Source organism: Phyllostomus hastatus, unplaced genomic scaffold, assembly GCF_019186645.2.
Source record: "Phyllostomus hastatus isolate PE091 unplaced genomic scaffold, TTU_PhHast_1.1 phas_contig_196, whole genome shotgun sequence".
Lineage (NCBI taxonomy): Eukaryota > Metazoa > Chordata > Mammalia > Chiroptera > Phyllostomidae > Phyllostomus > Phyllostomus hastatus.
The window spans coordinates 21556365-21582497 of NW_025333709.1; the positions used below are offsets into that span (position 1 = coordinate 21556365).

A 26133-nucleotide genomic window follows, 5' to 3' on the forward strand; every position below is an offset into this window, starting at 1 on the left:
GTTCCCACACTGTTGTCCATGTCCATGGGTCATTCATACCTTTTCTTTGTCTAGTCCCTTCCCTGTCTTTCCACCATTATCCCCCCTCCGCACGCCCCTCTGCTCACTTCCAGTCTGTTCTATGTTTACATGCCTGTGGTTCTATTTTGCTCTTTAGTTTATTTTGTTCATTATATCCCTCTTTACAGGTGAGATAATATGGTATGTGTCTTTCACCAAAAGGCTTATTTCACTCAGCATAATATTCTCTAGTTCCATCCATGCTGTCACAAAAGGTAGGAGTTCCTTCTTTCTGCTGCATAGAATTCTACTGTGTAAATGTACCATAGTTTTTTGATCCACTCATTTGTTGATGGGCACTTAGGCTGTTTCTAGCACTTGGCTATTTTCAGTTGCACTGCTACGAACACTGGGGTGCATAGGTTCTTTTGAATTGGTGATTTGGGATTCTTAGGGTATATTCTCAGCAGTGGAATTGTTCAGTCAAAAGGCAGGTCCATTTTTAGTTTTTTGAGGAAATTCTATACTACTTTCCACAGTGGATGCACCAGTGTGCATTCCACCAACAGTGCACTAGGGTTCCCTTTTCTCCATATTTTTGCCATCACTTGTTGTTTGTTCATTTATTTATGATGGTCATTCTGGCAGGCGTGAGGTGATATCTCATTGGAGTTTTAATTTGCACTTCTCTGATAGCTAGTGATATTGACCATCTTTTCATATGTCTATGGGCTCATCTGTATGTCCTCCTTGCAGAAGTGTTTGTTCATGTCCTTTGCCCAATTTTTTAAATTGGATTGTTTGTTTTCCTTGTGTTGAGTCATATATGTCCTTTATATATTTTGGAGATTGGACAAGGATCCAATGTATCATTGGCAAACATGTTCTCCCATACAGTTGGTTCCCTTTTCATTTCAATGATGGTTTCCTTAGCCATGTAGAAGCTTTTTAGTTCGACGTAGTCCCATTTGTATATGTTTTTCCTCTATTTCCTTTGCCCTAGGAGATATATCAGCAAAAATATTGCTACATGGGATATCTGAAATTTTCCTGCCTATTTTTCCTCTAGAACTTTTATGGTGTTACAACTTGTATTTAACTTTTATCCATTTTGAGTTTATTCTAGTTTATGGTCTAAATTGGTGGTCCAGTTTCATTTTTTTGCATGTACCAGTCCAGTTCTCCCAACACCATTTACTGACTAGCCTATTTTTACCCCATTTTACGCTCTTATCCCATTTTTCAAATTATTAATTAACCATAGAAACTTGGGTTTATTTCTGAGTTCTCTATTTTGTTCCATTGATCTGTGTGTCTGTTTTTATGTCAGGACCAGACTCTTTTGATTACAGTGGGCTTGTAGCATAGTTTGATATCAGATATTGTGATCCTTCCTATTTAGTTCTTCTTTCTCAAGACTGCTGAGGCTATCCAGGGTCTTTTTGGGTTTCATATAAATTTTTGAAATATCTGTTACAAATCTGTAAAATATGCCATTGGTATTTTAATAGGAATTGCACTGAATCTATACATTGCTTTGGGTAGTATGGACATATTAACGATGTTAATTATTTCAGTCCATGAACATGGTATATCTATTTGTATCTTCCTTAATTTCTTTCTCCAATGTTAATAGTTTTCCATGTACAGGTCTTTTACCTCCTTGGTTAAATTTATTCCTAGATACTTTATTTTTCTTGCTGTTATAGTAAATGGGATTTTTTCCTAGTTTCTCTTTCTGATATTTCATTGTTGGTATAGAAAAATGCCATCGATTTCTGAATATTGACTTTGTATTACACTATTTTGCCAAATTCACTTATTAGGTTGAGTAGTTTTTTGGTAAAGACTGTAGGTTTTTCCATGTACACTATTCATGTCATTTGTGATGATGATAGATTTATTTCCTCCTTTCCAATTTGGATGTCTTTTATTTCTTTTTCTTGTCTGATCACTGTGGCTAGAACTTCTAATACTGTGTTGAATAAGAGTGGTGAAAGTGGACACCCTTATCTTGTTCCTGATGTTAATGGGAAAGCCTTTAGGTTTTTGCCCATTGAGTATAATTTTGGCTGTAGGTTTCTCATATATAGCTTTTATTATGTTGAAGTATGCTAAATGTACTCCCATTTTGCTGAATGTTTTTATAATAAATGGGTGCTGGATTTTATCAAATGCTTTTTCAGAATCTATTGATACAATTATGATTTTTGTCCTTCATTTTACTTATGTGGTATATTACATTTATTGATTTATGAATATTATACCATCTTTGCATCCCTAGGATGAATTGCACTAGATTACGGTGTATGATCTTTCTAATGTATTGCTGAATTCGAATTGCCAATATTTTGTTGAGGATTTTAGCATCCATGTTCATCAGAGATACTGGTCTATAGTTTTCTATCTTTGTCGTCTTTACCTGGTTTTGGAATTAGGATGTCAATGGCCTCATAAAAAGAGTTTGGGAGTCTTCTTTCTTCTTGAATTTTCTGGGATAGTTTGAGAAGGATATGCGTTAGTTCTTCTTTAAATGTTTGGTATAATCCACCTGTGAAGGCTTCCAGTCCAGGGCTTTTGAGCGCTGGCAGTTTTCTACTTTAGGTTTCAAAAAATATGAACACACATTCAATGTGTGTTACTAAGAGAAAATGCAGTTGCAACCAACCACCCTTGTTTCAAACTCGGCTAATTTCCACTCGGCTCCAGGATAGAAAAAGAAAATCTTAAATGAAAGAAATCTTTAACATTGTTCCCTTTCTGCTGTGAAGAGCAATGTATTTCTAAGATGACTCCAATTTTTCTAACAAATTGACAGAGAAATCACATTTGATTTACTTTCGTTTTAGATCCCAATTTTAAGGAGTAGTGGATGTGCTGAATGAAGCAATAATTCTGGAGTAGGTGGTCACTGTGATTGATTTAGGAGACATTTGCCAAGACAGAGACAAAGTAGACTGAATATCTACCCAGCCTAAAATCTATCACAAGTATATCCCACAAAAAGTACTTATAAGCATCATGTTGCTTCAAGACACAACTATAGGGGGAAAAAATCATGATTTAAGAAAGTCATTTAAAAAAACAAACAGCAGGGCAGAGCTGATTTAAAGGGATATTCCTAAATTCACACAGATGCAGAATAGACCAAAATGAAGGAGATTATTTTGATTTGACAATCTAAATATAAATCAAGCTCTAATTAAAAACATTTGTGAAAAATTTTATTGGCTAGAAAACTAAAAAAAGTATTTTAAATATTTACTTCATAGGTATTCCTATTTTTGACCCAAAATATATCACACTACTAATATGAAATAGTCTAACTAATGCATTTGCTGACAGTGTTACTCTAAAACCTGATTTTTTTTTCAACGTGATGACACAGTTTGCTGGTAGAAAGAAGTATAGCTATTATAACAAGTTGTGCAATGGTTTGGCAAACTGAGGTAGGAATAGTGCAGGGACAGCTCCCACCCTGTTAGAAAAATGAAGATGATATTTGAGCAACACAAGAGTTAGTGACATTTTACTCTGGAGTTTCATCCAAATCCTGAAGCTATCATTTAGGACTGCTTTCCACTGCTTGGGTTCTCTAGTTTTTACGTAAAACGCTTCATCTTGACCTTACAGCGGCTTGACGCTTTCACAGCAGCACACACTCACAGCCCCATGAAGATGACAAACTGTGCGGCATCACCACAATCCCAATCCTCCCACCCAGTCTGCTAGGGCCAGTGTTCGGCTTGCCACTTTGCCATCTCCTCTCGTCTTTAAACAGCGTGAATGTTTTACTCAGATGTGATTGTTCTCAACCTGCTAAATCTTTGTTTCCCCTCCCCCATTGCAAAGAGCAACAGCACTTAATGGTATCCTTGTTTGGATTATTCTTCACCCCAGCTGCCCAAAGACTTCCTTTAGATCACAGCTTTTTAGGATCTTATTTTTGTCATTTTTATTCACACAGCCAGCCCACTACCATTCCAATAAAAGCTGCGATATTATGTCTAGGTTGGGTTTCAGTATTTCGCAACATGGAGAAGTAGAAAGTTGGAGGAATACTGGAAAAAGAAAAAGGAAAATTCTCACCAGAAAAATAAAAATTTACTTGAAAAGTTGACTTACTTTGTAAAAGAAACCATGAGAGCCTATTGTATACCTTTCATAATGTTGACAGGACTTGGTTCATAAGCTCAACACTTTTCCCTGATCTCAGTGTTAAAATGAAAGAACACAGAATTTAAGGACTAGAACAGATTTCACAGGCTATCTAAATCAGAAATTCTCAGCATGGGCACCACTGACACTTTGGGCCCAACCCTGTGTGGTGAAGACCTGCAGGATGGTTAGTGGCCCCTCTGGCGTCTTCCTGCTGAGTACCAGCACCGCCCACCCAGCTGTGACAGTCAGAAATGCCTCCAGACATTGCCAACTGGCCCCAGGGGACAAAACTGCCCCATACCTGAGAACCACTGCTCTCTGACATGGATGCATATTGAATTCACAGGAACAGAGGCACAGAGGGGAGGTGGTCAAAATCATATGCAGGAGTATCAAAGAAAATAAGATAAAGGTCACTAAAAGGCTAAATCTCCACAGCAAAAAGAATAGTATCTGTTCTGTTTGTTTAGGTACTTGTAAGACAAGAATGACAGAGGTTGTTACACTGCTCGCACGTTGTGAAAATATTTTCATGTGACGTGTAAGAGGCAATGAACAGTGTAAAGGACTGAATGCTGGTGTTCCCCAACACCTCCCAATGGGACGGCCAGAGGAAGGGGGAGCTCCCCTGAGTGGGAGCAGTGCTTTATAAGAGTCTCAGAGAGCTGGTCTGCTGTCTCTGCTATGTGACGACAAACTGAGAAGTCTGCAACCTGGACTCGGCCCTCGCCAGAGCCCAACCCTGCTGTCACCCTGACCTCCGACTCCCAGTCTCCAGACTGTGAGAAACAAACTTCTGTAGTTTATGTGACACCCAGTCTACCGCAGTTACAGTGGCTGAGACAGCATCACGAAGCCAGAAATTTATCAGATTAGCCATGGTACCATTTAGAACTTACTTTAGAACATCCCTATGGATGTTGGCTAGAGAGCCTGCAATCATACTAAGTAGTAGGTTTACAGCTCTTAGGAGCTGTATTAACATCCTTAACCTTTTTTTTCATAATTAGAAGACAAATATCTTCTCAAATCCTGTATTTATTAGCTATGATCTGGGTGGGGCAAGTTACTTAATTTCTCTGAGCTTCTCCCAATTTGTAAAATTCAAATGACAATATAACTCACAAGGATATTTTAAAAAGTTTAAATGACATTTGGTATGCACAGAGCTCAGTGAATGATTAATATGTTATCACAATGTTATATAATATATAATATAATAATAGATTCAGTTAATATATGATTAATAAATAATAATGGCTACCATTATTATTAATTATTAAAGTTGTGGTAAAATCCATCTTATAAAACCTGAATCATTTGCTTTTGAAGTTGTTTTATATACAGAGCTGGCAGAAAATCTTTTTCTAACCTGACAATTAATGGCAGCACAACAGAAGAGTCAAAGTTTCAAAATAAAAGTTTTCTGATGTCTCATACAAGTTCAGAGACTGTCTTATATGGTCCCCTTGTGTTAGCTAATTTCTCATTTAAGCTGATGTGGTATACATGTCTTTTCCAAGCTGGGTGGCAAGTATCCTTACTGGAAATGTTTTTATTTTATCCTTCTTTTCCAATATCCACAAAAATGAGAATTGCCCTGGCTGGTATGGCTCAGTGAACTGAATGTTGGCCTGTGAACCAGGGGTCACGTGTTCAATTCCCAGTCAGGGCACATACCTGGGTTGTAGGCCAGGTCCTCAGTAGGGGTCGCATGAGAGGCAACCACACACTGATGATTTTCTCCCTCTCTTTCTCCCTCCCTTCCCCTCTGTCCAAAAATAAACAAATCAAATATTTTTAAAAATGAGCATTATAACAAGCAATCAGTCTCAGAGCTTGTACTACTTACACTTCTTGAATACCCAGAGAACTTTGGTAATGTAGGAAGAAGGTTCACCAGCTATCTAAAAATTAGAGAAACATGTAGGCATGGAAAAAAGCCCTTAAAAACATAAACCATTCCTTCCAAAACTCTAACGTGGGACCATCAGATCAGCCAACTATTGCGCCCGTGCTGGGCTCCAGGAAACCCGGCCTGGGTGCTGGGTCCTCCTGTGCACGTGCGCATTCCTCTTTCTGCTAGACAGTACTGGTCAGCTACTCATCTCTGTTCTTTAACCTTTGCAGATAACACGTGTGCCATGATAATTATCCTTGAACCACGTGAACTTTCCATCGTGGTTGCAATGTGCACTGGCAGCACCTACCATTATAGTGTTTGACTGTGTCAATGGTTAAGAATCGCTTCACCACAAGATAAGCAGAGCCGGGGTCAGCTAAGGAACTCCAGCGAAGCACCTGCTCCAGCACGTTTTCTGTGTAGTGAAGAGGGCGCTCTGCAAAAAAAAACACAACCCATCGAATATATTAAGATAGCTTTTGATGTAATTATCAAATTTTTAAAATTCACTTAAAACAATCTTGTATGCAACAATAAGTGTAACCACAGCACACGTTACACAGTAACAGCACTGAGACTACATGAAAGAGACCCTGACACCTAGAACACCATTAAGTATATAATACAATTTACTATATAAATTAATCTGTGCAAGAACATTTGGTTTTTGCTCAACTATATTGAAAAATTCACAGATGGTATCCTTTAGATAAAATTTCAGAAATAATGCTACCCATCTGCAAAACAAATCAGTATCTTATACTATCTTCTTTTGAATTTAGCTAACATTCTGGTTTGCTTACAAAAATCTGCCTATTTCCATATCCAAGTAAATAATTATAAAAGGACTAGCGAAATTCCTTTTGTGCATGAACAACTAAAACCAAATTAACCCTAAAGATTACCATATTTAATTTCTAATCAATGTAGTAAACAACTTATAGCTGATATTCTCATAGTCAATTAATATGACATCATAAAATACAAATTTACAGAGAACATATGAAAATAATAATAATATACATAGATTAACTGAACATACATTAACTATCAGTGAAAACATCAACTGGAAACATTATATGGAAATTTTATATATTAACTGTTGATATAATAAAACAAAAACAAGAAGTTAATGAAATCTTAAAGATTTTTCCTTGACAAATACTCCTCTGTATGCATTTTGTTTTAAACAATCATATTTTTAAATGCATCAGAAGCTCTTAGCACAGTGTTAACTAAAAACAGATTTTACAATTACAATCAAAGCCTCCTAGGAAAGTTTTTACTAACCAAAATATGCCAATCATTTAATAAAACGTTACAACAGAAGCACATGCTGGGAAAAAGGAAATGCGACCCTTTCCACAGCACACTAAAGGCAGCATATCCGAACGGCAAGAACAGAAGCTGCCACAGGAAGATGGTGGTGCAGCCTCCACGTGGCATCGCCCAACGTATGTCCGCCCACCCTTCCAAACCCTTTGAAGTGGAAAAGGCACGGTGTGTGAGCTCTTCATTTTTGGTTAAAGTAGGAATGCTCACGACAAACAAGAAAGAGTATGTTGGTAATATCACAATCACACACAAACCATATTTTAATTGGTAATAAAGTCACAGATAAAGACAACCAAATATATCATATCTTTCTTAACACTAGCCTCCCCTGCTATGACCATGCATTCCAGATCGTACCCACAAATCCCAGTCCACAAAAGAAAACAAATGTTCTGCTTCCAATGTAAATAACCAGATTTTTGCTTACTAATCAGTACAATGTAATGCAGTTCTGTGCTTTGTGTTTATTGGAGCAAATCAATGATGATGGCAACTCTAAATAAGTGAATAAATGAAAGAATAAGAGCAGCTAGGGCATGCATCTTAAAGATGGATCTCCCTTGTGTTTACGCCCATGCCCCTGCACACAGCAGAGTGCTGAGTCCATATATAACAGATGTTCCATAAATGCTCAGGTGATGAAGTTCCTTATGAGTTTCTATGGTGGTCTACAATTCACAGAAAATATACGCAGTGGGTCAGCAGGCAAAATATAATTCTTTATAAAACTAGAGAAAAATCTTCTGTGCTATACAAGTCTTGTTTCTTCAAATAATTTTGTAAAGGGTTTGGCAGAGTTCAAAATTGCCCATAATTTGCCAAAGCTATAATTCATTTATTGATTAACCCATAAATTGGCTGTCTTCTATTAATGGAGGTTGTAATTCAAGTTAACTGTTTTTAAAAATAGAACTAATTCTAATTTGAAGTCCTAGCCACAGTATTCACACTAAAAAAAGACATCCAAATTAGAAAGAAAGAGGTAAAATTCACTATGTCCAGATGATATGATACTTTATATGTAAAACCTTGAAGACTCCACCAAAAAAGTCCATTAGAATAAATGAATTCAGCAAAGTTGTAGGATACAAAATTAATATACAGAAATTTGTGGTGTTTCTATACACAACTAATTATCAGAAAGAGAAATAAAAAAATGCCACTAGTAACTCCATCAAAAAGAATAAAATATCAGGTAATAAATTCAACCAGTAAGACACTGAAGACAGAAACTAAAGAAGACCCAATAAATGGAACGATATACAGTGTTCATGAAGTAAAAGACTTAGTATCATGAAAATGTCCATACTACCCAAAGCAATTTACGGAGTCAATGAAATTCCTATCAAAATACCAATGGCATGTTTCACTGAATGTAGAACAATGGGGACAGACTCACTGATGGAGAGCAGATGATAGCTAGTGGGGGAGGGAGACATTAGGGAGTGGAGGGATTGAGCAAAAAGGAAAAAGGACTATGGACATGGGCAACAGTGTGGTGATTGCTCTGGGGAGGGGACCTAAGGGGACTAAATGGCAATGGGAAAAAAATACAGTAACAATTAAATTAAAAAAAAGAAAAAGAATCTTCAAATATATACAGAGGTACAAAAGACCCCAAATAACCAAAGCAATCTTGAGAAAGGATAACAAAGTTGGAGGTCTCATGCTCCTGGATTTCAATCTATATTAGAAAACTATAATAGTCAAACAGCATGGCACTAGAACACAAACAGACACAAAGATCCACAGGACAGAATAGGAAGCCCAGGAATTAATCCATGCTTACATGGTCAATTAACCTGAGACAATGGATGCAGGAATATGCAATGGGCAAAAGATAGTCACTTCAATAAATAGTGTTGGGAAAACAGGACAGATAAATGCAAAAAATAAAATTGAGCTGGACCACGTTCTTACACCATATACAAAAATAAACTCAAAATGGATTAAAAACTTACATGTAAGACCTGAAACCATAAAACTCCTAAAAGACAACATTGACCACAAAGTCTTTGAGGTCAGTCTTAGAAATATTTTTTTATATGTCTCCTAGGAAAAGGGCAACAATAGCAAAAATAAACAAATGGGACTACATCAAACTAAAACGTTTTTGCACAGCAAAGGAAACTATCAACAAAATGAAAAGGCAACTTGCTGAAAGGAAGAAGATATTTGCAAACCATATATCTAATAAAGGGTTGATATCCAAAATATATAAAGTGCTCATACAACTCAACATCAAAAAAACATTTTTTTAATGTGCAGAGTACCTGAACAGATATTTTTCCAACAAAAGGCATATGGATGGCCAACAGAGGCAGGAAAGGATGCTCAACATTACTAGTCATCAGGAGAATGCAAATCAAAACCACAATAAGATAGCACTCCACACCTGTCACAATGGCTATTATAGAAAAAACAACAAATAACAAGTATTAGTAAAAACGTGAAGAAAAGGGAACCCTTCGTACCATTGGAAGGCATATAAGTTGATGCAGCCACTATGGAAATCGGTATAGAACTGCTGCATGGCCCAGAAACTCCACTTTGGGGTATTTATCCGGAGAAAACGAGAACACCAGCTCTGAGAGAGACCTATGCACCCCCATGTTCACTGCAGCACCATAGACAACAGCCATGGAATCGGCCTACGTGTCCATCAGTGCATGAAAGGATAGAGAAGATGTGGTACATACAATGGAATATTTGTCAGCCATAAAAAAAGAATGAAATATTGCCATTTATGGAAACACAGAAGGACCTAGAGGGCATTATGCAAGTGAAGTAAGTCAGAAAGAGTAAAACAATGCTGCATGATTTGAACTTATGTGTGGAATCTAAAACAAAACCAAACAAAACAGAAACAGACTCACAGATACAGAGAAAAAACGGACAGTTTCCGGGGGTGGGGGGGGAGGGGAGTGTGGAGAAGGGCAAAGAAGGTAAAGGGGATCGAGAGGTACAAACTTTTAGTTATAAAGTAAGTCATGGGGATGTAATGTACAGCATTGAAAACACACTCAATAATATCATAAAGAAACTAATTATAGAACCAACACTACTTTTACATTTCATGTTATATAATTCTTTCTACTGCTTGCAAACTCGGAAATACTACTGATCCTATTAACAACACTTGCTGTTTCTGGAATAACAACTATGTGTCAAACATTATGTAAATAGGATACTTTACATCAGTTATCACTTTTAATTCTGACAATACTCTTCATTAAATATTACTGTTATTCATACTTTACATGTCAGGGAACCCAAAGACCGGGGACACCTAGCCACCTGCCCAAAGTGATACAGCTGGTTCAAGGGAAAAGCAGAGGTTTGAACCTCAGATCTATCCGACTGCATGGCCCCAATCTTTGCAACACTGAGTTTCATTCAGGTAAGTATGTAGGCCCACACATGATCATTTTCCCACGTGTAATTCTGGAGAAAAAAGTGTCATGTCACAAAGATTTTTTTTGTGAGGACTGAACAAGGTGACAAAAGCCAAGTGAAAAACAATGTCAGTTCACACCTCCCCTACTCCCCTTTTCTTCTCCTTAGTGAGCAGGTGGTAGGAAGTACTAGCAAGACGGTTCCAACATCCTGCACTTAAGGCAACTGATGATGCTGCCATTGGCTTGGAGGTAAGAATGATATTCTTCACTGGAAAACAGTATCTGGATTGAAAAGGCTTACCCTTCTTTATTACAAGATTAAACTGGTAATGAGAATTCCAAATATTCGGCCGTTTGCAGTAAAGAGGGCCATGTGTACAAGCCGGTACTACAGTGATCTCTCTCAGTGTGCTCACTTACACTGAAATGTATCACAGCAGATACAGAGGCAAATGCAGACTGGCAAAAAATTAGTCAAGTGTGGTTTTCACATCAGCCTCCTAGCACAAAATGTTTTAGGAGAACAAAAATCCTGAGGATTCATGTTCCTGCATAAAAACAGACCTGAAAAATGGGATGAAAAGATAAATGTTTATTATACTGTCAAATGCTATAATTATAAAAAAGGGCATTAACATCCACCATAAGAAAGAAATAACAGGCAGAAGAAACTGAGTTATCAAACACTGCTGGAATATAAGTTCCTACAAATATATTTTTTTATTTATAGTTACATTTACAACCACCTGTCATCATAGATTACATGGTACGTAAGCCATTTGGCATTAGGGCCTTATGAAAAATAAATCATTCGCTTGTGTACTATCTATAGCACAAAAACGGCCCAGCAGTCAGTGTAGTTATCTGAGAAGAACAGGTTATGGAGGTGATTGTTTAGCCAGGTAAATCACATTATTAATAGTTTAAAATAGTGTGCGCCGGAAAAACCCTGGCCTCCCGTGTTAAAAAGGGAACTATCCATTTTTCACTGGAAATTATAGGTATTGTCATTAAATTTCTGGCGGTAATAACACAGGATTTCCTGAGACAACTGCGGCTTGCCCAATAATTAAATCCTCGGTGCCAAGCTTAGAGCTGGGCACGTCTTTCTCCGTCCTGTCCCTGTAATTAGAGGGAGACGGCGCTTTCTGTGTCAATCAAGAGAAGGGCTGGGAAGAGTCCTAATGGAAAAGGAACAGATCTTCCCTAACAGCGTAGCTATGAGGAAGAATCAAGAAAACATTTCATTACGATATTGCTGCACAGAAAGTGTTTCACAAACTTGAACTTCTCCATGAAAAAGCTCACTGAAAGGAGGCACCTCGAGTAGTTACTACCTTTCAGCATGTCAAGGACCTACAGGACAAAGGGCTGTAGTGGCACAGGACAGGCTCAGTTTTAAGGTGTGGGATTAAAATAACAGCTTACTTTAGAAGATGAGCTCTTGATGAGGGTAATAGCCTCTCCTAGGTTAGGTTTCAGCTTGTCTTAACAATTGAGAGCAGTGGGTCATGGATGCCAGGCATCTTTCAAAGGATGAGACACAGAAAGACTTCTCTATCCAGTGAAAATTTCAAATGTCCCACTAAACATTCATTTCAGAGGGAAAATGTACTTTAAAATTTACTGGGCCTAGAATCTAACTCAGCTTTGTACTTATAAATTCCAAAAATATTTCATAAGGTTTTAATATGATATATTTTTTCCACGAATCTGACAACTATAAAAGCCAAAGCAGATCGTGCTTGATCAGAATTTTCTAAGAACTGTTCACCATTTTCTAGGGTCTCAATGTTTGTACCCCACCAGTTCCTAGGTTGGAACCTAGTCCCCAGTATGATGACACGAGGGGGAAGCGCCTCTGGAAGGCATAGCCCTCACCAACGGGATTAGCGCCCTTATGAAAGAGACCCACAGGGCTCCCTTCCCCCAGGTGAGGGAGAGATGAAAGACAGCCCTCCATCAACTGGCAAGCTGGCTCTCTCACCAGACACTGAATCTGCCAGCACCTTGATCTTGGACTTCCCAGCCTCCAGCACTGACAGAAAAAATTTTCTGTTGTTTATAAGCCACTCAGGCTATGGAATTCTGTGACAGCAGCCCAAATGGACTAAGACACCATGTCACCAATAACGGCAATGCTTCCAGGGATGGAGGAGTCACAAACAGACGTCTCCTATCTGTCTGCATCTGTAAATGTCACATCCATGGTGATTCCACTCAGCTGTGAGAATCTATTTTCATCATCTCTGGCCATAGAGGAGTGTGCCAGTACTACGTGTTATATTACATATCTTCCTTTTACTCACTCTATTTTATAATGAAGGTATTATATTTATGTCTTAAAAATGAGTATAATAAATTGTCTCAAGACAGCAAAGAAAGGGGCCCTGACTGGTGTGGCTCAGTGGACTGAGCACCAGCCTCCGAACCAAAGGGTCTCGGGTTCAATTTCCAGTGAGGGCTCATGCCTGGGTTGTGGGCCAGGTCCCCAGTAGGGGGCATGCGAGAGGCAACCACACAATGATGTTTCCCTCCCTCTCTTTCCCTCTTCCTTCCTCTCTCTCTAGAAATTAAAAAAAAAAAATCTTTTTTAAAAAAGAGAGCAAAGGGAATATTACAAAATATTCATTATACAAAGAAGGCAAAGGATAGAACAGAGTAGAAAACTGTTGCTTTAAAATTTACAGACACCTAAAATAAAAATCCAGCACTTCTGGTTCATTTATTTATCCATTTATTTATTTATTTTTGGTTACTTGTGTACTTGGAGGATTTACATTTGCATCAGGAAAAGCACCAATTCCCTGCTGACATTATTCTATCAACCATAATCTTGTGACTGCCAATGCCTTCACTTTTATCTTCTTTCTATATTTCACTTTATCTTCCCTGCGTGTTTCTAGCAATAAAGCTTTAACATTTCAGACGGCCAGGTGGAGCCCCAGCGCTGCCGGCCTCAGTGAGCCGGCACAACCCAGGCCCCTCTGTGGCGGGGCCTCGCTTTGGCCCTCTGAAGGCTGTGAGGATCATCGCCGTCTTCTCTCTGGCGTTTCTACTTGAACCGTTGACCAAACATTAAAATCAGGGCAAATGTGAATTCTTAACTCCATCAAATGTATTCTTTCCTGATGTACGTGGGGTGTTCCTTTGATTACACAGGAGACATTCAGAAATCTAAACTACTTGAGGTCTCGTAGTCTTTTCGTTTCAACATGACAACTTTGTGTTAATTAGAACCCAAACCAAGCCAAACAATAAAAAGCCCACCCCAACTCCACCCTCCCATTTGTGATATGCCCACTGTCACACGCCAGTTTACCGTCAGTCGTTTTCAGGGTAAGCATCCCGCATCCCGTCATTTTCTCAGAGGAAACTTAAAAACATCGTTCCCAAGTATATTATGATCTCTCTAGTAACAACACAGAATTTCATCCTGCCCTCACACATTCTGTTGGCTGCTCTCGGTAGGGAGGGCTGACGCCCAAGGGCACAGAGCCCCAGTGCTGGGACACAGGGATATGCTTTCATTCAACCATGTGGGAGAACAAGGGTGGGAGGGAGAGGATGCCTGGCCCCAAACCCACGACTCACCATTCTGCCGTGGATAAAAAAGAGAAACAGAAGCGGGAAGGAGACAATCCACTGCCTCAGGCCTAACGGGGGCCTTGAGAGATCCCAGTGGTTGCTAATCTACAAGCAGGAATCATTTTTCATGTGTCTGCACATTTCATACATGTATCCAGGAAGCAATGATCCAGGTCAGTCAAGTTCAGAATGCACAGCATTCTGTTGGGATACAACAGAATTTTCTGTTCTACCCCAATCAGCAAGGGATATGCGGAGTGTATTCCACATTGATGCACTACACTAGAGGCAGTGGCAGACAGAAAAGTCTGAAAGATATGTGAAAGTTCTGAAGAACATGAGGTCCTAGGCAGAGCCAGATATATCCATGTTACTATTAGATAAATTAGACAGTACACAGTATTACAGGTCTATGGCAAATGATCAGAAAGAGATCAGTGGGAATAGTGTTTATCTAAGTACCATCATGGAGAAATAAAAGGGTTTTAAATGATGGAACAACACAATCCTATTTGTGATTCAGAAAGACAGTTCTGGCAGTAAGGTCAACAGTCATCATTTACTCACAATATGATGAAGCTGATAACCTAGTTCCTTTCCTTAAAATTAAACAACAAAAATCAAAAAACTCTATCACCATTGAACCATACAGCGATGCAAAGTTGTGCTTCACTTGTGCAAGAGATTTTAATTACGTGGCAACTATCTACTAGGAACTGTGCCAGATACCAGAGGTAGAAAAGAGTCCCTCCTTCCTTCCATCAAGCTCCCACTGGAGGGATGAATAAAATTCATGTGATGGGCACCATAAAAACAAAAGGTAAGACAAAGCACAATAAAATCCTTAATCTGGATATCAAAGGAGGTAAACGAGGGGGCCAGACGGAGGAAGAGGCATTTGGGGAACACCAGTGCACATGCATGAGTCAAGCACTAAGAATGCAGGAACTTTATAAAGAAGGTAAGTGCGAAAAGATGGCAAAGGAGATTGGAGCAGCCGGAACCCACCACTTGGGGGACAGACAGAGGAAGAAGAATTGACAAATGAAATAAAATAATTAAGAGGGTCAGGAGAAGAATCTAGCCAGCACAAAACAGGGAAGACTTCTGAAGAAGAGGGAAACTGATTCATTAACAATAAATGCCATGGAAAGGACAAGTAAAGCAAAACCTGAGGCAAAGCCATCAGACTTGGCATGGGACGGGGAGGGGCAGGCACAGGGTTCACTTGCCAGAACACTTTCTGTTAACGAGAAAGACTGAGCCCAGCTGTGGAGGACACGTGGTGTGAAAGGACACCAAAGCACCAGAGTCCCTGAATCCTGACAGTGAATATTGAAAAAATCATGTTTTAATACAAATAAGATTTTTAAAGAAGTGTGCATGACAAAAAAAAAATGAAGACATAAAAACATTAAGAATGGAGTGATGAGAGACAAGGTCTTTGATAATCCCATTTCATTCTAACGACCATTACAACATTCCTAATGATACACAATGCACGTATTTCAACGGTGAATTTTAATTTTTATCTTGAGCTTGCAGGTGGCAAGATTTTACTTTTGGCAGTTTGACAGCTATGCTTGAAAGGGTCCCAAGACCTTAGTAGGTATGAGCTAGACAGATGGCCAAAGCACAAAGACATTCTGCATCTTACTTTTTTTTTCCTAGAGGTCTTTAAAACCAAATGGTGTCATTGGGATGTTAAGCTTATTCAGCACTTTACTACTCGTGTAGACAAAGTGTTTTAAAAGCTCTCTTTATCCTTCCACACCTGAGATAAGAGATGACAGAATACCTGTCCACTCCACTAAGGACACACGGAAAGGAAAAAGACAGAATTGGCTTAAAACAAAATCATTTTTAAATAATAATCTTTTAAATCAACATCTTTTTTTTGTTAAATAAGTAGTATACAGGAATATGTGGATGGTGGTGGTGACATTCAGAATATTGCCACAAATCAATTTGCTTGTCCTTGTAAAGAAAAGCCTTATTTCCTAAGGCGACAACATAGATGACTAATGCTTTTCACTATATTTTTATAGTCAATAAAATAATCTAATTATTTTGAGGAGTAAAATTATAAGCGGGCAACCTCCAGTGACAATAACATATATCAACCGATGCACCGAATAGAAGGGAATTCATAATGCTAATCTTCAGAATGACATAAAATGTAGTAATGACATCACACAAACACTAGTTCTTCACACTGTGAGGAATTGAACAATCCCTGGCATGAAAATCACTTACCTAGCTCTTCATTTTCAATGACTTCAAATGTGGCCCAGATTTCACCTTTTGTAGGGATAATATTTTTTATTGCTAATATATCATTAGTTAATTCTTCTGCCTCCATCACTGGAGATATCTGTAAACGAAGCAAGATTTCTTCAGCATACATGTCAGACACAGATGTAGCCTTGTGCTAGGGTGATAATATTTGCCATCTATCATCTTACGACACCCAAAGTTTCTTCTTAGTATATTTAACTAGCTTCCCTAAGTACACAGAGAAAATAGCCTATTCGCACCTTCTCCATAAAATATATTTCAATGTGAGTGCAAAAAGTTATTACAACATAGACTAGGAAGAAAATTTTTCTCAGTGAACATCTAGATCACTCAGAAGGGAAGAATCCACTTATTCATACACACAAAGACCATCACACGATAGCAAATCCCATGGTCTTCCCAGGAGTAAAACCTTTCTCTCATCAGCTCTATAATCAAGAGTTCAAAGTGTCCTGGTTTATTCAGGCTGATGCCTAAATTATACACAGCTGACTGCTGTCTGCCATGCCAAAGAGCCTCAGGGTTTCAGTGATCTGTTGTGTGCCCTGTCATGCCAAGTGACAGATGGTGGGACACCAAAGTACACTGCAGCCAGGACTGGAGGGCGCAGGGCAGCGTCTGCAGAGCCAGCCTGGGGCCAGCTCTACGCGAGACCGAAAGCCGCAGGCCACTTCAGAAGCACACAGAAGCCTTCTTCTGGGACTTCTGGGATTTCTGGTTGTTTCTTCTTGTTTTTGCTCTTGCTAGTTTGAAATGCATGCTAGCCAGAAGCAAGTTGGCTTTCTTCGATTAGAATTTAGTTATAATATTAAACAAATAAAAGATCCTTTTAAGCATTAGAATCGTCTGCACATTTTCAGCAGAAGTATGCATCTATTGTTTCAATTTCTTAGTAAAAAAAATGTGCTCACTTCCATTCTTCTTGTCCATTATTAATTATATTGCACATATATAAATAATATCAGTATATTTTTCATCCCTTATACTTATATAGTCCATCTTTTGAACTTCGTAGAATCCACTACTTTCTTTGGAATACATTAATGAGACATGAAACCCACTGTTTACCATTTAGAAAAGCCCAATAAAGTATAAGCTTGAAAGAAAAAAATATAGTATTGGGGAAAGTAGAGAACTTTAAGCAGGAGGAACAGCAATAGATGTTTCATTTCAATGAGGCTGTTCATCTGAATGTCTTTAACATATTTTAAGTATAGCCTTTTCTTAAAATAATAAATTACCGAGAAACCAAATTTGTACAATAGTCAGCAAAGAGTGAGCCCCAGACTGACATAGGAAAGAAGACTGGAACTCCACTCCTCATCCAAGGAAGAGCCCACAGTCTTTCTCAGGACACCTGGAGCTCCACGAAGGACACTTTGGAAATCATTATTCTAAAGAATACATAAATCAGTAGGATGAATATCAGGTTTGGAATATGATGACCCAGGTTTGAGTTCTGGCCTTAATGGTTTTTCAACTCCTAGTTTCTATTCTTATAAACCTGGGGCACTACCTGCTCTACCTGCCTCCGTGGGTTTAGTTACAGCTGAAATAAATGTAACTAAAGATTTTTGCAAAGCCTTAAGCACTGAGCGAATGTTTACGTATTATTTTTGTATAATTTTTCAATGTTTTTAAAGAGATTTTTAAAGGTAAAACTAGACAGTCCTTTGTCTAAAACCGTACTTAACAATAAAAACTTTGCTCATGTGTAATAATTTGTTATGGTTTCTTTAGTAATAAGATAAAATCAAGCTGAGCAACTAACGGGGTAGGTGTAGGCAGAGTTAAGTCATGTGCTGTGAACACCAACTCTGACATTCGAGCTGTGCTCATCCCTCCAGTCCCGTGGTCACCATCACAGGACCAGCACGAGAAACACAATGTGGACAAGGGGTTGCCAGACCAATGCCTATGATCGAGGTTCGGCTCCATGTTCTAAGGCAATCAGTGCTACGTAGTCAGAATACATAATTATTAAAAATACATGAACTAACAATTACAATACAGGTTTAGCAAAACTAAAATACACAAATACATAATGTTAAGACTGTTTAATCCTGAACTTTAAAAATGGTAAGAAGCTAAAGATGACCTTCTCCTGCAACATGGCAGAATGCCTATTCCTCGCACAGAGGCCACACTCCTACTCAGCAGGAATTTGAGATACCATGTCACTCTCTCTAAGGCAGATGAAGTACCAAATATGGTAGCATGACACGGATTCTTTTAATTCACAAAAATTATTAATAGTCTTAGGAAAGAAAAGCTATCAAATATTCAAGTAAATTGGTAGACTAGAAGCTCAAGTCTATGACACAAGGGTGGCAGATTAATGATAACCATAATATTAATACAATAGTTATTACACACTTATGTGCTGAGCCACTTGCTAAGTGTTTTACATGCATTCTCTTCCTGAGTGCTCAGATCAATGCTATGATGTAAAAACTATCATTTTCCCTCACTTTACAGGTGAGAAGATACAGGCTCGAACAGAGTTAATAACTGGCCTCAAAATGAGAACCTAAGAATGGAATGACCACAAATTTAAGCTGAGGTTGTTTTCTAGAACCTATCGACAGAAAATCCTAGCCTTAACCTAAAAGCACATGAGATGTGCTCTTTCCAAATGACTAAAAACATGGAATCCCCAGAGGATATTTGTTTGAAAAGTCACTCCTGTCTTCATGGTTTGAACTGGACATGTAAAATAAGCTGTAAGAAATGATGAAAAATTCAAAACATGTAAATTAATGCTAACACTTGCAATTCCCAAGGGTGCTCTTTACAGCCATCGTTAGGACTCACCCGGATTATATTACTGCAGTCCGGTTCCTTCCTTTCTACATACACTTCAATTAACAAATCTCCAGCCTGGGAAACCTAGAAAAGGGCAGATGCAAAGGCAGCAAATATAAGCATGTTGCAAGAACACACCTATGACACTTAAGACAGGGAGAAAGTCCTAGTCCGAGTTCTAAATATTTTATAATAATGAAATCAGCCAATCTCCCCATTACCAGCGCGGTGACACCCATTTACCAGACATGGGGGATTAAGGGCAAGGAATCTACACACATGTTACATTCAGCAATACCCGTCACAGTGAGGCTTTTTAGTCTCTTACTAAAGAGTTTAGAGTCCTCAAATACCCTTATACTCTTACAGAAATAATGAATCTGGCTAGATAAAAGTATGCATGCTATAGCAACAGATGTTCTTATACAAAATAAGGAATGCAACTGATTAATTCTTCTCTATATGTAATACATGTAATATAGAGAAGAATTCCATATATAATTCTTCTCTAAGCTATAGTATAGGCTTGATACCAACAATTAAAAGGGAAAATAGGTCCTGCCAAATCTTCAGAGAAAATGTGTCTAAAAATTGAATCTGAGGATAAATTAGGTCAGAGTTGTACTACAGAGAAAGAATACTTAGCAAGAAAAAGTGAAGGTGAAGTGATAAAATAAGGCAGATAATAAAGATAAGTTTTTGATTATCTTTAGCCAAGCATTAGTGCTATTTTAGGTCACTATTACACCTGAGAAGACATACTAAGTGAAGAAGATACAAGCCAGAAAATAAAAAGCATAAGATAACGTTATGTAGAAGTTGACAATATAATGTGGAAAACATTAACAAAGAACCAAATGAATCTATGAAAAAATATTTTGAGTAGCTTTTTCTTTAAATTCCGTGAAGTTGTGTAACCACTTAGAAATAGCATCCATCAACCAATTTTTAATAGGGAAAGAATCATTCTGAAGTTAAATTCGCCTCAGAGTAAAGCCTAATGAGTCAAATCGTGGAGAAAACATTAAAAATGTACTTTGAAGAAGAGTTCTTAATTATTCCAGCACTGTCGTCTTAGAAAAGCTTGGAAAAACGTGTTTCCAATTTTCCTTTCTCACTTTCGATGCTATACGAAAATACTAGGGAAGAAAAAATACAGTTGACATTTTTACTTTCCAGTGTGTTTGCATAAACAATTCTCCAGGAAGGATACATCTTTAAAAATTAAACCAGCAAACATCACGGACTTACAGAGTGCAGCGGGAAACAAGCGTAGCTGAGCAGTTCAGAGCGGGGTGGGAGGGACTGTCGGAGGACTCCAGAGGACAGCGGGAGGGACGGAGAAACTCTCAAGCAAAAGGACAGATTTTTCTCAACACGTCTACTTCCCTTTCCAATTATTCTATTTTAGGGATAATTCTTTCCTTATTTTTACTTATTCTTCATTAGAAAGCATTCAAGACTCATTTCTTTATTGTAGTATGAATATAAAAGATAAAAATGCAGAATGGTCCTCATGATTTATGTAAAACAGAATAGATGATGCCATCAACAATTATCCGCTGGGCTCACACTATCTCTTCTTTCATGAATGAAACTCTCCCCCCAAAAGCAAGAATCTGAGAGAACTAACTATTAATGAGCCAGATTTTTTTTAGTCTTACAGCTAGCTCCCCTGGAGGCTGCATTAATTACTTTGGGTCAAAATGAAGGAAATGCTTCTTCAGGAAATTAGTTTCCAGGACTGGTACTCGGGGATCAAGGCTCTAGATTAAAAGCCTTTCCTCGTCTCCTTCCTACAGAACAATAGCTGGATGGCTTCTCTAACTAGGAGTGGATCTTTCAGGAATGAGGAGAGTTTAGGGTTTGACTAATAAGGAAGCATTTGCCTCATTCTGAGTGCATCTAATAAACAGAATATATTTGACCCACTTCTATTCCTTACCCTGGAACCCTGAATACACTACAATTCCCAGTTACCAGAAGATTTAAGATCAATTTTAAGCAAGTCTAATGAATAGTCATCAAGCATGGAGACATATTCAGCTGTATAGTACAACCTGAAGGCACAGATCCAATACTACTGAAGAAGGCAAGAGAAGCTCTAGAAAAGTCAACTTAAGACATAAATTAGCATATGTTACAAAGACCGCATAGAAACATTATTACTAATGCAATCCTCCAAGACCAGGCAAAGCAAAAGCACTTAAGAAGTAATTTATACACTCAAAATCTTAATGGATGGAATCACTGGGGAGCCTGAATTTTCAATTTACTCCAGAATTTTTGGCTTTAAAAGCTTCCTGTGAAATCCACTGGCATTTTCAATAGTGCTTTTATAAATAAAAACTGATTTTATAAAGGATATTTTGATAAGATTAACACTGATTTTTCCTTCTATATTTTGAAAAATTTACATGAATGAACTTCAGCATTTTGCATATATGCATCATGCTGCAGGAGTATACAATGATTTTATGTCGGGTCCCTCTGCCCATTAATTTTACTATGCTTCAAACAGAGACTTGAAAATAAACACAACAAATGGCTTTACTTACGATGGAAGTTTTTTGTGTGTTTTGTGGCTTTTTTGAAAAAAATTTGAAATTCTTTGAAGATCTAACTATTACTACTCACTTGAGTGTCTTTCCACTTGGTAATAAAGCTATTTTCTATGTCCATTTGTTTGACTTGGTCTTCTTTAACCTGTTTAAAATATAATTTGGGACATTCTAATAAAATACATGGAGTGATGGTACTCATCCTCACATAAGTTTCCTCAGGACTTTAAAGACCAATAAGTAACAATAAATGAGAAAATGGCCATCTTAACCAGTGTAGTCCCACACAGCTGGGGCAGAACTAAAGCCAACGAAACACAGCTTCATAAAGGTCAGAACACTTAATGACGACAGCACTTCAGGCCACAGCTTCAAGCCACAGAAGCCCCTCTGCCAAGGCAGCTTAGTAAGCAAAGGGGCAGATGACTGGCTTGTAGAGTCTGGCTAGGTTGAGAGACAAGACTCTTTTCTAAAACTAAAATATTTATTAAGTGCTCATGAAGTTTCCTTTTAAAGTTGGATTTAACAAAACTATGAAGACAATCTTTTTTTTATTAATGAAATAGTACAAATATAAAAAATAAAGAGAGCATGCAAAGCCACACATTATTTTTTACTACTTCTTTCATTTCTCAGCATTAGAAGTATTGCATAGAAGCTGCTGTTGATCAAAAACAGTGAACCCATACAGAAAGAGATAAAAAGGAGACCACAGAGCAAAGAGAATCCGACAACTCTGGTGTCCATTCCTACATCAAGTAGGAATGTATCTACATTAAGATACAAACCATGGTTATTTTATTTTACAGATACAGTTCCTTCCCTGTGCTAAGGAATCTTGTGATCAGCTATTATAAAAATGTAAGAACTTAGAAATACTAACCTAGTAACATTAACTCATTTGATTTCATCTAGTGTGTCTATAGCACTGGAAAACAAGTCATCTGGTAAAACACCACTGAAGGGAATGCTGAAAAACGTTAAATAACAAAACTGAAATGCCAGAAAGGATGGTGGAGCTGGACCACTGATCTGTACCCCTGCATCTCCTACATTTTCAAACCCTGGCCTTAATCCTCTATTTTTACTTCTTTGAACCAAGAAGCCATCCTTATTCTAACAGTTTTTTGATGAAACATGAAAATATTAACTTCATAAAAATAGCAAATTGTAAAGCTAAGTAATTAGAACACAGATGACTTAGTAAAAAAACACAGAATCATATTTCAGAATTTTCATTTTTTTCCCATTCAGTACACAATGAAAAGAAAACAGGAAAATGCTTTCAAATGCAGAATTTAACAGTTTGGCATTTATTACTGAATTTGTAAATTCATAATTTCACACCTCTAAGTACACATACTGAGGAGACAAATACATAAAAACACTATAAATAGAAATATTCTGTCCAACAGACACCAGATGGTAAAAAACCTTTAAAGCCAGCCAGATTTACAATGCTTGTTATATCTAAAAAAGCAAAGATAAAATATAACTATCCTGTATTTTAAAATATTCATAAAGATCTGAATAAAAAACATCATAAAATATGTATTTTTGTTTGCAAACTAACAATAGTATTTTAACAAGAACAAGATATAAAATATTTACCTCAAATATTTCAACATAATTATTAATGAGATCCTCGATTACATTCACTTCTTCACTAGTTTGTCCCCTAGTTTGAAACAAATAGGACGAAAAGACCAAGGCCAAATTATGGGCGTTCATGTGATTGATTTCTGAGCATTTCTGAACCCTGTTAAAGAAGAGCATAGCTTGTTACAACACACTTTTATTTGAAAATTTCATAGGACTCTAAGTCATAACATACATTTATCATTTTTAACATATATTGAAGGTCTCAGATATAAAAGGTGCAGTGGTGATTTAAAGATAAACACACAGTTCTTTCCTCCAAGTAGCTAACAGTGTAGTTCAGCACATAAGAAAAGACTACTACTGTTAATGATATTACTACAAGTTACAAAGCAGTCCTTGAGTGCTGATTTACAGGAACACACTGTATCCAAATACTTCCAGATAATGGGCCAGCCTATGGCTATGGCATAAAGGTATGCTTGCAGAATACCTTTGGGACTGAGCTGTGACCTGTAGGACTGAAGCATAAGTGAAAGGGAGAAAGGGGGTGACAGGTAAGTAAGAAACAAGGCAAGAAAGGGGAATCGGGAGGCACACACTGGAGAGCTCCAAATTCCAGAGCTGGGCTGAATGTTCCAGAAACTGCATTATCAAGTGAGAAAATACCTGGCCGCTATGTTGGTATGTTTATTTAAAATAGAACATTAGCTCTCAAAAAGTAAGCACAATTTAAAAATATGACTATACTTTTCTGGAATATAACTAAGAATTGCTTCTTATAACAAACAAATAAACAGACAAATCAATTCTCCCAGTCAGTAGACTATTCTTGAGTCTTATAAAGAGCATTTAACATAGTCACAAAAGGAAGTTCAAAGAGATTAAAATTAAAAAAAAAAACTACGGCCATCACCATAATGAAAGAAAATTTATGTTGATAAAAATGCATGAGATGAGAACATTAAATGATATACATGGAAGTATCTACTAATGCTCTCTATTTGACACTGGCTGTATACATTGCAGACCCTTAATTGCCTAATCATATTTGCCAATTTTCAGGACACATACTAAACAAGGGAGACCAGCTCCACCAAAAGAATAAAGCAAGGTTAAGGTAGGTACACTTTCTGCAAGAATAGAGATTCTATTAGGTATAAGAAAAAGTGAGTAAACATGACAGCAATATATATAAGAAACAATAAAATGCCAAATTGCATAGCAGAGATGGAGTAAGTGCATTCGTTCTATTGATTTACAAGATGCACAAGGAATTACAAGTTGATAGAGAAGAATATAATAACTGTGGACACCCCTCTCAAAACCACTTCTGTACTCATCACACTGTGCTGTGAACGCCTGGAAAATTTATCTGCATGTCTGACTCTGTTCCTAGAACCAAAGCATCTCACAGTTGGAGACTTGCTTTAATCACACTGTAGTTCATAATAAATATCTGGTGAATGGAATCTTATAAGGGAATGTTAGTCATGGAGGAAGTAATCATTTTTCTTCTAGGGCAAAGATGGAATTAAATGCTAAATCAACTTGACCTTATCCAAACTGACCTCAAACTTTCGACGATACTATCAAACATTCTCACCTGCTTGAGACTTCCCTCTGCAAAAGCATTTTCCTTTGGTACTCTTTCTCTTTATTCTCTACAGCTGCCTTCATTTGTGCCTAAAGTACGTACAATGTATACAGTATTTTCCTTTTCTCCCCTTACCCCTCAGCCCCCACAGGTTAGCACTCCCCAGTGTTCCTTACTCAGCTGCTCAGCCTCTTCTCACTCGGGGCTGCATCAGAAGCCCAAGGAAACTGTTTCCTAATCAGATTCTCCACCTCTGTTCCAACCTCTTCCCGACCCATCCCGCTACAGTGGTTATTATCCTGAAACAGATTTAATCAGTCACTCCCTATCACTTAAAGCAACAAAATCCAAATGTTTCTGCACGATTGACAGGGCCTTTCACAGCTTCCTGCCACACAACTGCAGACCAGCTCGTCTCCTAGCACACCCATTTCCTAGAAGGTATCCTTGGCTCTTTTTTAACACTTGTCATTATTTCATGCCCTGAACTGCACATGTCTGTTTAAATCTGAAGCATCCCCTGGACCTCCACACACAATGAAGGACTCAATCCCTCCTCTAAAAGTTCATTTCTCGTGCTAAGTGTCTATGTATTAAAAATCCATCTCAATGATGCTGCGCTTCCTTAAAAAACATAAAGTGCCCCACTGCACCCTGAGTGTTCACTGTGCCATCCCAGGCTCCCTAGTGCTGAGTTGGGGACCTGCAGACTTAAGACTATTTTTGTAATTTATGTATGATTACCAAAGATTTCTGTTCACATGGACTCTGAATAGGCACTGTCTTGTACACAACACAGAAGCTAAATATATATGTTAGTTGAAGAAAAGAAGGGAGGGAGGAAAGGTGGGAAGGCACTTATCTCAAATTCAAATCTGAATTAAGAAT

General features: G+C 37.8%; 1 protein-coding gene across 8 annotated transcripts in view; it reads right to left on the reverse strand.

The window, feature by feature from the left end:
- ARAP2 (ArfGAP with RhoGAP domain, ankyrin repeat and PH domain 2) overlaps positions 1–26133 on the reverse strand; it is a 159893-nt gene that overhangs the window by 19167 nt on the left and 114593 nt on the right. For 7 of the 8 annotated variants that reach the window (XM_045834426.1, XM_045834420.1, XM_045834424.1 and 4 more), the window contains 5 exons: positions 23661–23808; positions 22126–22194; positions 19498–19572; positions 16642–16759; positions 6372–6500 (listed from right to left, as the gene is read on the reverse strand). In XM_045834426.1, coding sequence (XP_045690382.1) covers positions 6372–6500; positions 16642–16759; positions 19498–19572; positions 22126–22194; positions 23661–23808 — 539 coding nt within the window. The remainder of the gene's footprint in view (positions 1–6371; positions 6501–16641; positions 16760–19497; positions 19573–22125; positions 22195–23660; positions 23809–26133) is intronic. The other variant, XM_045834427.1, reaches the window with a different exon arrangement.